The sequence below is a fragment of the Charadrius vociferus genome, unplaced genomic scaffold (assembly GCF_000708025.1).
Source record: "Charadrius vociferus isolate BGI_N301 unplaced genomic scaffold, ASM70802v2 scaffold38, whole genome shotgun sequence".
In the NCBI taxonomy this organism is placed as follows: domain Eukaryota; kingdom Metazoa; phylum Chordata; class Aves; order Charadriiformes; family Charadriidae; genus Charadrius; species Charadrius vociferus.
Window position 1 is genome coordinate 2,997,274 of NW_009650176.1, and position 12,182 is coordinate 3,009,455.

Consider the following 12,182-nt stretch of genomic DNA (forward strand, 5'->3'; position numbering starts at 1 on the left):
TCTTCTCTTTTCTTTTCTCTCAAGTGATGAGGTGTGTCGTGTCAAACTACAATTTTCATTACAAGTTATACGATGCCTTTTTAGGTAGCTATGAGAAACGAAGACACAAAGAATCGTACCATTGGCAGAAAATAGATCAACTTCAAGGTGACAGGGAAGAAAAAAGGCAAATTCTGGTTTCGTTTACAGAGCAATTCCCCTGGCCGCAGGAGAGTTTCGATGATTTGAGCCACAAAAATTTGAGCTGAGTCACCAAAAGCTAAATATAATTGAATAAGATTGCTTAGGAAGGAATTACAGGCGATCCACTACAGCTTTTAGTCTCTGTTATTCAGCATTTTTAACAGTGTGGGTGCTCAGTTCTTTTAAATTTGGTTCTCTCAACTCTGCCAAAGGGGAACCACTGAGCAGCAGCTGAAAATTTATTTCCTCAAAGTTAGTACCAAGATACATATCAATCTTAAAAATATGTATTTAAAACATACATCATAGGGGGCAAGCGGCACAGCTTTTTTACCTCGGTTCCTTAAAAATATCCTTGGACTATAAATACTTAGACTATGCTCTTTGTATGGAACTAAACAGCGAACAGAGCTCTTGGATTAATAAACCTGTAGGGGTGGATCAGTCTAATGAGGTTTACCGCGTACTGCTATGGTTAAAATTTAACTGCAGTGCTGGATAGAAAATGAGAGGCAGGTCTCTTGTGTCTTATTTCTTTAGAAGGGCTGAATAGCTTCCCCTTGCTCTTTGCTGCTTAAACTATATACTGACTGATTTTCGCGATGTTACCTATCTTAAGTACAAATATGAAGCATATAAATTATTAATGAATAAAACGTATGATTTCTTAAAAGCAATGACATCAAAAGTATCATTAAAGTCCCATATAATTTGAAAAAAAATAAAATACATGAGACCATATCATCTAAAAGACCAGTTGTACATCTCAGAAATAAAATACATTGATTTCAAATGGGATTACTGCTTTAAAGTTTTGAATTGAGAAATCGTAACACTAAAACAATTACAGTATAATATAGCCGCATTACAGAACAGGTATTTTCTCCCCCCAAGAAATTCTTTGCCGTTTCAAATTCATAAAATTTTAATCTCTCAATGTCTTTGGAGTACAAACAAGTCAAGCTTCAGGAAGACAGCTCAACAGGTTTATTTAACAGCACTGTTAAAACACACAGGTTAATTAAAAAAAGTCCGTATGATCCGGAAGCATGGGTTCAGTATAACATGGGATAATGACATTATAATTAATAGAAATACAAGCTAATGGAATCTCTTTTACTTTATGCTGACATGTTCGTAGTTATTGCATGAAAATTTGTGGAATTTAATTAAGAATTTCAGCTCTTCTTTAGAAAATAAGCTATTGACAGTAGGTAGAACCTCCTTACCCCTCCAACAGCTGAGACCAACCCCGTCTTTTCACAAAGACCATAAAGAATTTAAAAGGGGTCTCAAAAGAGACAGTTGGGGGGCTGTTAAGCAAGCTGGAAACTTCAACAGAAAAGGAACATTTTATTAATCTTTACCGTAACAAATTAGATAGAGATTTAGCAAGAATTCTTTCCAGCCTTTCAAGAGAAAAAGCAAGAACAAGCCTGGAAATTTTGTCAGGGAGTAAAACCTGTCGCAGGCAGCAGTGAGGCGAGCGGGGACTGCTGTCCCTGCAGGCGTCAGGCTCCAGAAGATGTCTCCAGAGCCGTGACCTGAAGATCTACAGGTCGCCAAGGCAATCATAAGTCATCTGCCAACGATTCCTCCCGGCCTTTGCCAGGCCGGTTGTGTTGTAACTATGGCAACACCTTTTCCCCAGACCAAAGTTCGATCATTTTACATTTTTATTACCACTGCTGTTTGCTTAAAGTTTACCAGGGTCACTTTCTGCTCACACCGAGAGCAGATCCCAGATAGCGAGAAGGAGGAAACGGCCTCATGCTAAGCAGGACCAAAGAGAAGAAAATACCCTGAACTGGTGGAAAAATCTCTGTTGGCCAAAATGCCGTCCAGAAAAAAAACAGTCATGTTTGCATCCGCTTTTTTGACCTGTGTTTGCTCTTTCGTGATCATTTGTGTCGTCCTGGCGACCCAGCACTGGATGAGGAGTGATGTTCACTTTTCTGGCACAAACTCCAGCGTTACGGTGAGCCTCACCTACGGACTTTTTAGTGGCACCTGCGGACAGTTCGTCGATGCGGGACTCATGGTTTCGGAAAAGACTTTCCAAGGTGAGTGGTGTTACGCCTGGAAAGGGATGGCGGCGTCTTGCTCGCGCAGGTGATGGGCGTAGGAGCCGCGGCTCGTCCCTGTGCTCATCCGTGACGATAATACTTTGAGTGAGAACAAGAATATCTGTAAACCAATCTGGGGATCTAAGTGGTATGAAATAAGACCCCCAAAAAGTACAGAAATGCGTAGCGTTCGTGCCAACAGCGACTTCTAATCGCCTGTGATCTCAGCCTACGCCTTAGAAGAAGAAAAAAATACAAAATAGGGACTTTATGTAAAATTTATTTTAATTTTCAGAAGCTTTCAGTGAGGAACAGAAAAGCAACATTCAATTAGCATTTTGTTAAAGGTTTACAAACCTAATTCACCTTCCAGGATTTTTTTTTTTTTAGATTTCATTATGTTAAATTAATTGTTGGATTTAAAACATTTTGCCACCTACTATCAGATTAGCATCATTTTTATAGAAGAAGGTTTTATGAGGCTGTTGAAGGGAAAAGAACCGAACACTTAAAACAATAATTTAGAAAGATACGGTTTTTATGCCTGTGCTGGACTTACACATTAATGACAGTATTCCTTTTATTTCTTCTTTTAAAAGCACACCGCTCTGTTTTTAAGTGCTATTATCAAATTTAACCCTTTGGTTAGTATTTTCAAACCTTATGTTCGCTCATGCCTTTTTTATTTTTTTGGGTTTTTTTTTTAATGCTAGACAGTGAAGTATGGATTACAACATAGCTTGTCATCTTTTATAAGGCCTTTCTTCCCCCACCCAATGCGCAGTTTTCAGGTGACCCCTTGTCATCATGGCTTTCCAAGATGATAACACTGAGATGAGCTTTGGAAATAAAGTTGTTAGAGTAACAGTTCAGCAAACATCCAGTAGATTCAATTTAAGCTGTATCTTACGATGATATGCAACAGATCTTACTTTTTGTGCACCTGCAGTTCATTGTATTTATCCTGAATGGTAGAATCGTTACACAAGAAAAAAGAATAAATAATTATTATTAATAATTAAGGAGGACAGAAAAACTGAGAGGTAAGGGAGGAGGGATGCTACACGGGCATAAAATAAAGTTTAAAAATAAGGGGAGGAGCAGGAGGGGTTTTACCTCCTTGGAGAAAGTTAAGACAAGCATGAAAAATCCTGATATGAGAAGCAAAACATGAGAAAAAGCAAAACAGAAACCAGAAATTATGCATACCAAGTATGAACCACAGACTCAATACTGTTTTCACACAGTTCAGCAAAGATTTACCTAACTTCAGGCAAAAGTAGCTCTACTGATGCAAAGAAAGTCATTCCCAAAGCCCAAAGGTAGATAAGCGTGAAAGCTGCTGCAAGGATCGCGAAATTGCACTGATTTTATGTATCTTGCTCTCTCACCGAGTTCAGAGCAAAAATGCTGATATACACGAGCGAAAGGGAAAAAAAAACAGTCAAAAGAAAACTAACGAAAATTTGGAAGAGCAGGAGTAGGTCAACCAATTTTGAAACATGAGATGTACTTTAAGAATCTTTTTTTCTATTTTGGTAGGCTGTTGTAAGATGTCCCATCACGGAGAAGCCACCAAGGCAGAGCGCAGCAGACCTAAGGTGGTTCCCGTCTCCTAGCTCTTTCCCACCTGAGTTTCGTACAGAAGTTGTATCTGTACAAACAGACACCCAAATTGCCCCAGTGGCAAAGCTGTGTCACGCAAGCCAGTTCGCGTTATGACAATTATATTGGCATGAACAACCTGAACGCAGCAGTGTTCCTGTCAAAGCCTGCAGCTTCCATTGAGATCAGGACATAACAAATGGAAAATCACGAGTCATTCAAACCAGTTTGTTCGCGGTCATATCAGAATTATCAAAGCAATTTTTAAAAGAGTAAACACGCATTTATAAAAATAGATTCTATACGACTGTATCTGCCCATGCCAGTTGGCTCAAGCCCCAGACCTTGCGCCATGCGGGCAGACGCGCTGATTTTAATAGGGCTCTGTGTGAAACCAGGAGTCCACCTGTGGAGAGCTGATTGCGGGGCGAGGATGCAGTCTGGCAGGAATTCGGGGCATGTGTCTCGCCTTTGTTTGCACAGCCGCTAACACAACCCAATCCCAGGGACTGGGCGCTACTGCCATATAGATTTTAATTACAACTAACGCCAAGCACTCACAGAACACTTGTGTCAGTAAAGGGTTTCAGTTCTTGCCATAGTCTACACGCATTTTGGTGGTGCTGGTGGTTTCCCCCCACCAGATTTAGGTTTTTGTGCTTATCACTTACAAAATCCCATCTCAATTTTCACATTTAAGCCATTTAAGGATGAACAAAATGAGGGAGCTTCAGGACTTGCTAGTCGCCTTCCACAGCTGCTGAAAGAAAGTCGTGCTTTATGAATAGCCTCAATATGGATTTGCCTACATCCCTCGTTAGTTCATCGGGCATATATCCAAGATGAAAGGAACTGATTTGAAATTAATTCTTAGTCTCTATGCTAGACATGATTGTCACATTTTATATTAAGCATGATTCTATACATTCTTGAAATAGAAGAAATACTTCACAGAATTGCATACATACTATTTTTAAATTCAAATCATCGGGTCCTCCTAAGACAGTAGATGTCTTTTGTTTGATGATATCGTTAAGTAAATGGATTGTCTGTGCTTTGGAGCAATGAAGTGCTGTGCTTTCTCCACTCTAACATTTCAGATACCAGTAAGAAGAGTTACAAGCATCCTTTTAAATCACAGCGTGATCTGTCACTCAGCAAGCATGCCCTGGCTGTGCACCCTGAGTGTGCTTCTCAAATGGCATTGTCATATTTGGGTGTGAGACGAGGAGAATGGAAATCACAAAAGAGTAAATCAAAGATGACGGCTTGGGGATGCAGAGTACTTGTTAGCAGTAGCCCACGTTGGCTTTTATTCATGGCCAAACAAAAGCAGATTATCAACAGCCTTTACAAAGACCATAACTTACACTTTTGGAAACCACAACATTAAAAGAAATTTCCCAGTGTAAAGATGAAAGGCGAACAAAGGAATATGGTTTCTGCATGTGTACAGTGCATGAGCTGCCTGGTCGGGGTAGCCGCTTTAACAGGCTGCCGTGAATGACCTTAATAGAGCGATAAATCAATGCGGCTACTTGGGAGGCTCTGGGGATGAGCAGCATGATCTGGCAGAACCTAATAACTTAAGTCCTTAGACTTATGTAGTAACTTAGACTTAATGTAATAACTTAAGTCCTTAGAGTCTTCATTAGCCGTTTTAATGGTTTGTCTTAGAAAGAAACCACTTATGAATATAATAGTCTGTAAAAGAGCTTTTTTACAGCTTTGCTTGTTTTGAAGTCAAACACGTAAAAATTGCGAGCAAGGTGCAGGAAGAGGCACTCCCAGAGAGTCCTGTAAAATCAGGATTTATCTGACTACTGGCAACCAGGAAGGCCAAGAGCACACGACGAAGTCTTTAAAATCTGCTGTAGCAGAGAGGAATCGATTATTTTTCTGACTTAAAACACATGAAAATTGCTGGAACTTCATCGATCTTATCAGTTTCCAGATGTGCTATGGGATCTCCTGAAAAGTAGAAAGCTAGGTTGAACTCCACTTTGGGTTTTTTTGTTTGTTTGGTGGTGAGTGTTCTTTATTTTATTTTTTTTTTTAACGAACATATCATTATGTGTCGTAAATGATCATAGACCTTGTAAAAGCTGTCAGATAAGCAAGCTTAGAAAAGACCTCCAGCCTCTCAGCTAGACGTCATTCACGCTTAGGTCAGGAAAAGTTCAGGAAATTCTATCCAACAGTACAAGAGCTAAAGATGAAAAAAAAATTAAAATACAGAAAATTAAGGAGAAACCTGGTGAAGGCAAAAACCTCTGCTTTCATCCTAGAAATAGGTTATTTTACGCTGATCCAGCTGTGGGTTACTATCAATCCCATTCAAGTAGATTCAAATTTGCAGACTGCTTTATTTAGAAAAAAAATCTGCCATCACAAAACCAGCATTTTATTTAAAACCTTTAGTCTTATGGTGTTGCAGGCGTAATTTGACAAAATTATATCCCTTAAACTGCGGATCACTGTCAGAGATAAACAAGGTTGATTGGGGGGTGCAGTAGCTGCAGCCAGTCAATCCTGGAGATGGTCTGAGTGACCAAATTAAGTCAGACTGCCAGAGGGAAATTACACAAACCTGTCTGATCGGGCTCCAAATTTATTTCTTGAATTAGGCAATGCCCAAGCAGTAAGGCTGCTTCAGCGCGAGGGCATGGTACAGCTCACTTTCATTGGTTGAGTGATGTCTCCTGAATGCCTGTCTTTCCTATTCTTTTAGGAGAATTGCTTAAATTTGCATCTGTTTCCATAACACATCTTCACCTGCTATTTCCTCAAACAGAAATTAATTCCTACCAGGAATATTATATAATTGAGAGAGAAGATCTCCTTTTCAGTTATTTCCAATAGCTCTGCTTTTTGTTACGAGTATTTATTTTCTTTTTATGAGGTTTTTACTATTTTTTGTTGATATTTTTACTGCTATGACTTCTCCCATTTATGCAGAAACTGAATACTCTGCCATAATGGCTTTGTATTAAAAGCAGCATAGAAAGGAAGTTTTCCTGCAGATGGCTGTCTACCACAACACCTATTTGAACAGAGCTTCAAAACATTGTTCTCTTATTTGTTATAGGGTAAGGCAGCTACAGGCACATTTTAGTTGCCTTTTCCATCTTTAAATTGAAAGACGGAAAATAAAATATTTGCAGGCAACTATACTGCAATTACACTTTGAGTATATTGCCTTCATATGTATGTCTCAATATCAGCAACATGTCAAATAAGTAGAAGGATTACTAGAACTAGAAGGGGACCTACGGGAGAGCTGGGGAGGGACTTTTTACAAGGGCATGGAGTGATAGGACGAGGGGGAATCGCTTCAAACTGGAAGAGGGCAGGTTTAGATGAGGTATTAGGAAGAAATTTTTCCCTGTGTGGGTGGTGAGCCCCTGGGGCAGGTTGCCCTGAGAAGCTGTCGCTGCCCCATCCCTGGAGGTGTTCAAGGCCAGGTTGGACGGGGCTTGGAGCAACCTGGGCTGGGGGGAGGTGGCCCTGCCCATGGCAGGGGGGTGGAACTGGATGGTCTTTAAGGTCCCTTCCAACCTAAACCATTCTGATTCTATGATTTAGGCAAAACGGATAAGACTGATGAGTCCTGGAGGGGCTGAATATATGTGCCCAAGTATACATGGTCAGCCATGCATGTAGCTACAGAGACTAAACCGGGCAACAATCTGTGCATATAAACTGTAGTAAGCTGGAGTGAAAAGGAGAGGTGCCAGGATGCTCAATGCTAAGATACATGATTCTGTGACACACGGACTCAGGAGTGGAGACCCTGAGCGTGGCAGCCTGAGGGTAGGGCTGAGCCGGCAGCTAGGAGCCCACATTCCCCCCTTGCCAAGCCCAGGGCCACCAGCCATGAACATGAAGCACAGGCCCTTGGGAGCCGCAGCACCCCACGTGCCCAGTCCTTTTGGTGAAAACAAATAGGGAGGTGCTCCTTTCTTTTGAAAGAAAGGAGCAAGTACTGTCTCCACCAATTTTTTTTTTTCTGTAGGACTTGGCAAGAGGCAGATCTAGTCAGGGTATGAACGCCACCTCAATGGCCAACCATGCCTCGGCTGTCCAGAAATGACCATGCTTAGTGACGTTTGTCCTACAAATGCACCTGACCCTTCCAGGTTAATGGCTTTACTGGACTTTTAGAGGCTGACCCCCTTGTCAGATTTATGTCGTATGTGGGGGATTGCTGCTGTATTAAAAGGAAATAATCTACAATTGGTGCCAAGTGTTGAATTGGGCATCTGTAGAAGTTGCCAGATAACTCAGATTCAATGGGCAGAGGAACACCTAGTTTTCTGATCTGATTTAGGCATAAAATTTCCATCCGGCCTTGTCAAGACGAAATATTTACAGAACTATTAAGGAAGAGAAGTTTACTACACAACCCAATGGCCTGGAAGTTTGTGTGCCTGCAGGATTAGCAGAGAGGCGCTTATTTCAAGCTAATGTACCTTCATCCCAGCTTGGGTTTGGCTTTGTGTGCTGTGTCCAAACTTACTGTTTCTTCTACATCCTGATCCTTACAGATCAGCCAGATCTCTGGCTGATTAATTACAGCTTTTAATTACAACCATGTCAGTAAGCGATGAGGTCATCCGAGCCCACCGGACTGTGCTGGGAATCAATGCTGAGCCGCTCTATTTCAGTTACAGCTAACCTGAGCGACGCCAAGGCGAAAGGCATGATCACTGCAGTTATCGTGATTCTGGTTCTTAGTTTACTGACTTCCCTTCTGAGTTCTGGATTTACCTGCACTAATGCTGTCAGTAATCCCTACCAGACGTTTTTGGGACCCACTGGAGTCTACACCTGGAATTCTTTAAGCGGTGAGTAACATGTCCTGTGCTGACCACTTTCTGCCTGCCGTGCAGATGGATACTGTTTTCCTTATTGATTCCAAGATTAAGAAATACATATTTATAAAAGGACACACTTGGAAAAGTATTCTGTTTGGTTGGTTTTTGGGTTTTAAGCGTGTCTTCTGGGATACCTGGAGCCTATCTTTTAAGTACCAGTAAAACAGTATTATTTACTTGAAGTAAAGTATCAACCAGTAGAAGTCTGGATTCACTGGCAGCAAAAATGGACACAAAAAATCCCCAACAGGTGTAGCATCATTTTACACACGATGCACATTGAGAAGAAAAGAGTAAGATGACAAATACAGAACCAGAATGTAACAGAAAAGCGCCCACTGAATGTGACTACAGTGCAGTTTGTAACCTCATAAAGACCTTATGTCTCTATTTTATGTTTTTTGTAGCATATTTGTTGCTGGGTTACCTACACACCAAATTACGCCTCTAAGGTCTAATCTATAGGATGTACTCTAGCATCATTCCTGAAAAATGTGTTGAATTGAATACATCCACAACGGTGTTAACACAGGGGGCAGCAGTTAGGAGGACTGAGTCAAGGCAAAATGTATTTCCTTCTCCAAAAAACGCTTTTACGGATCAAAATAGATTTTAACATTCCCTAAGCGGAAAAAAAAACAACCCCAAAAGGTGTAAATGCTGAGTTGTTGGAGATGTGAACTCTGTCAAACAGCTCCCTGGAGGTGTAACCCCTCGTTCACCTGGTAGGTTTTGGCCTGGCTGCTCCCAGCGCACCTTCCTACCCTCTTTTGCTGTGGTAATCACTTCAGCTCTCACACTCAATTTATCTCAAGAGGATTATGCGTTCCTCTAATACGAGGTTTGCACTCGGAAAAATTTCTTTAAAGACATCTGATTACAGAGTACTTCAGCTTCAGCGTTTTGTCCTTCAAAAGCTCTTCAGGTCCAAAGATGCTCCACTGGTGGAGCGGGAGTTTACTCTCCCTCGAGCCATGTACCATGAGCTGCTTTTCCCAAAATCAGACCTTGGAGGAAAGGGATTCCTGTATATAAATGTAGTCTTAATCATAGCAAGTATAGATGGGGGTGTGAAACCCTCCTTTTTTTTTCTCCAGCTATGGCTAACACAGCATACAAAGATAAATGCTGAAACAACCGTGGATGCCTTGAAACACGGTAAGAGAAGTGAGCAAAAGCCGAGGTTAGCCGATTATTCAGCTTTTGAGACAAGCAGATCATTGTCTCATCGCATGAGAAAGTTGTTCATTTCCTGAGCCCATCGGCCAGAATCTGCAAGCTTTGACCTGAAATGAAAGGACCATGGGCTTGCCAAAATAAATATTACTGAGAAAGTAAACCCTAGTGTTGACCGAAGATTGTGGTTACTTTTTACAGCCCTGTAAGTGCTATGACCTGGAAGTCTATTTTGCTACAGGCATATTTTTATGAAAAATCATGCATCATTTGCTGCATGAATGTATCTGGAAGGTTCCTAATTCTTCTACCAGATGGCCTGAAAGTCCAGTGTCCTCCTGCAAAAAACCTGCACCTGTTTCAGTGGGAACATGTGTAGGATGGTATACCTAGAGGGAAGGAATAGAAATATTTTCACCGATGTTCAGAGATTATACCTCCGTTAGCGCTATGAAAGTAGAGATGTAAAAGCATTATTTAGCTAAATCTCAAAGTAACAGAACTCCACTTATATTTAGAAGGTTGTAGGAAATAGAGATCTAGATCATAGAATAATTTGGGTTGGAAAGAACACAAGGTCTGTGAGTCTAAGCTCTTGAGCAAAGCTGGGCCAACCCTGAATGCAGAGCAGGTTGCTCGGGGTTTTATCCACTTGCGGTACTACATACTCCATGAATTTGGGCTCATATCAAACAGACATTCTGCAAACCACCAAAGGGGCGAATATATTATGCACATCAGCACTAAATTCAGTGAAAAAAAAATTACAATTAATGGCCTTCTCTAAGAATAGTTGCTGAGAATCCATTAATTTTAGCAGAAGATACAGTTGCCGATGTCAAAACACCTAGCAGATACTAGTAGGTGTAAAGAATAATTCTTTAAATGCCCTCATATTTTACTAATTGAAAATATTAGATTAATCTTTTCCCTAGTCCAGGTATTCTAACCAATTTAAGCAGACTGTTTACAAGTAGCTACATAAATAGTACTACAGTTTCACCTCTAGCATTTGTATTTATGTTTTCTAGGAATCTTCGTACTTATAGCCATGATACTTTTTCCTGTGAACATAGAAGAAAATGACCTGTCTTTAGAATTGGCCCGTGGATGTTTTTCTATTACGCAGACACATGTCAAATCTAAACACACTTACGGATATTCATATTGGATCATGCTGCTCATCATTTTTCTGAACATTACTTCTATCATCATCATATATTTCTATGACCATGCAAGATATTCTAAGAAGAAAGAACAGGAAAGACCCATTGAAAATGCACCAAAAGATGTCATTCTGTTTTAAGGATACCACTGAAGAGACAGTGTAAAGAAAAATAACTATTTAATACGGACAATCGTGTCTGATCATTTCTATTCAAACAACAAAATAGCCTATTTTGTCTTCAAAGCAATTTGATTTCACCTTTATGTTAGGTCTTAGTGTAATACTTATAAGTTTCCATTGGTAAATGTGCTGCCTAAACACCTCTGAGTAGATATGGCCCCAAGTGCATGATGCCAGCACCGTCCCATGGGAATAGACCTCACGCACCTGATGGCTCTGCTCTTCCCCGGAGGGATCGCTGTGAAAACACGCTCCTAGAAGTGTTCCTCCTCTCCATACCACCACCTTTCCAAGAGGAATGCTGCCCTCTTGCCCACTCAATGCAGAGGGGCTGGTTCCCACCTCCCGCTTTCTGGATTTTCTGGACCATAGGACAGACCCCGTGGTGGCTGCCCAGCTTTCCGCAGGGGTGCACCAACTCCAGCACCTATGAATGCATTTCTGCTTCACCCTTTGGGTCTGACTGGGAAGATCAGAGACATTGTTTTGCTTGTGTATGTAATCTGGGATCTCAAGAGGCAGAAATAGTGCAAACACCAGGAACCCTGGGGATGATGAGAAATGGTCATTAAAGTATTGGTGCTTCATTTTGTCCTGCAATTCTTACCACTGTCCTTTCCCTGCTTAGGAACCTTCTCCCGCAGGTCCCTATGGCACTGCCCCGGTGCCCACGGGCAGGCTTGCAGGCTCCTGCTCGTGAACGGGCGTGTGAGCACTTGGACAAATTCGCTTGTGGTCGGTCACCTTCACATCAACCCTCCCGACAGCAATGGCACCGACCCCGTCCATGCTTCCTTTGCTCGGTGCTTTTGTCCGGGGCTGGGGTGGCAGACAGGGCAGCACGAGGATGGGCCGTGGCCTACACAAGAGGGCACAGGAGCCCAGTACCTGTAAGTTATTAATCTGTAGAAATATTAGCAAATGCTC

General features: G+C 41.4%; 1 protein-coding gene across 1 annotated transcript; it reads left to right on the forward strand.

Annotated features, from left to right (window-relative positions):
• Positions 1–2,017: 2,017 nt before the first annotated feature.
• On the forward strand, positions 2,018–11,213 carry CLRN3 (clarin 3). Its single transcript, XM_009892718.1, has 3 exons — positions 2,018–2,246; positions 8,522–8,701; positions 10,939–11,213. Exons 1-3 carry the CDS (start codon positions 2,018–2,020, stop codon positions 11,211–11,213), a joined length of 684 nt encoding a protein of 227 aa, XP_009891020.1.
• Positions 11,214–12,182: the final 969 nt, after the last annotated feature.

What these genes read in the sequence shown, in the direction of transcription:
- CLRN3 (XM_009892718.1), top strand. Translation starts at nt 2,018, where the DNA reads ATGCCGTCCAGAAAAAAAACAGTCATGTTTGCATCCGCTTTTTTGACC. An exon ending in TTCGGAAAAGACTTTCCAAG is followed by an intron (nt 2,247 to 8,521) that starts GTGAGTGGTGTT and finishes GCTCTATTTCAG; the next exon opens with TTACAGCTAACCTGAGCGAC. An exon ending in CACCTGGAATTCTTTAAGCG is followed by an intron (nt 8,702 to 10,938) that starts GTGAGTAACATG and finishes TATGTTTTCTAG; the next exon opens with GAATCTTCGTACTTATAGCC.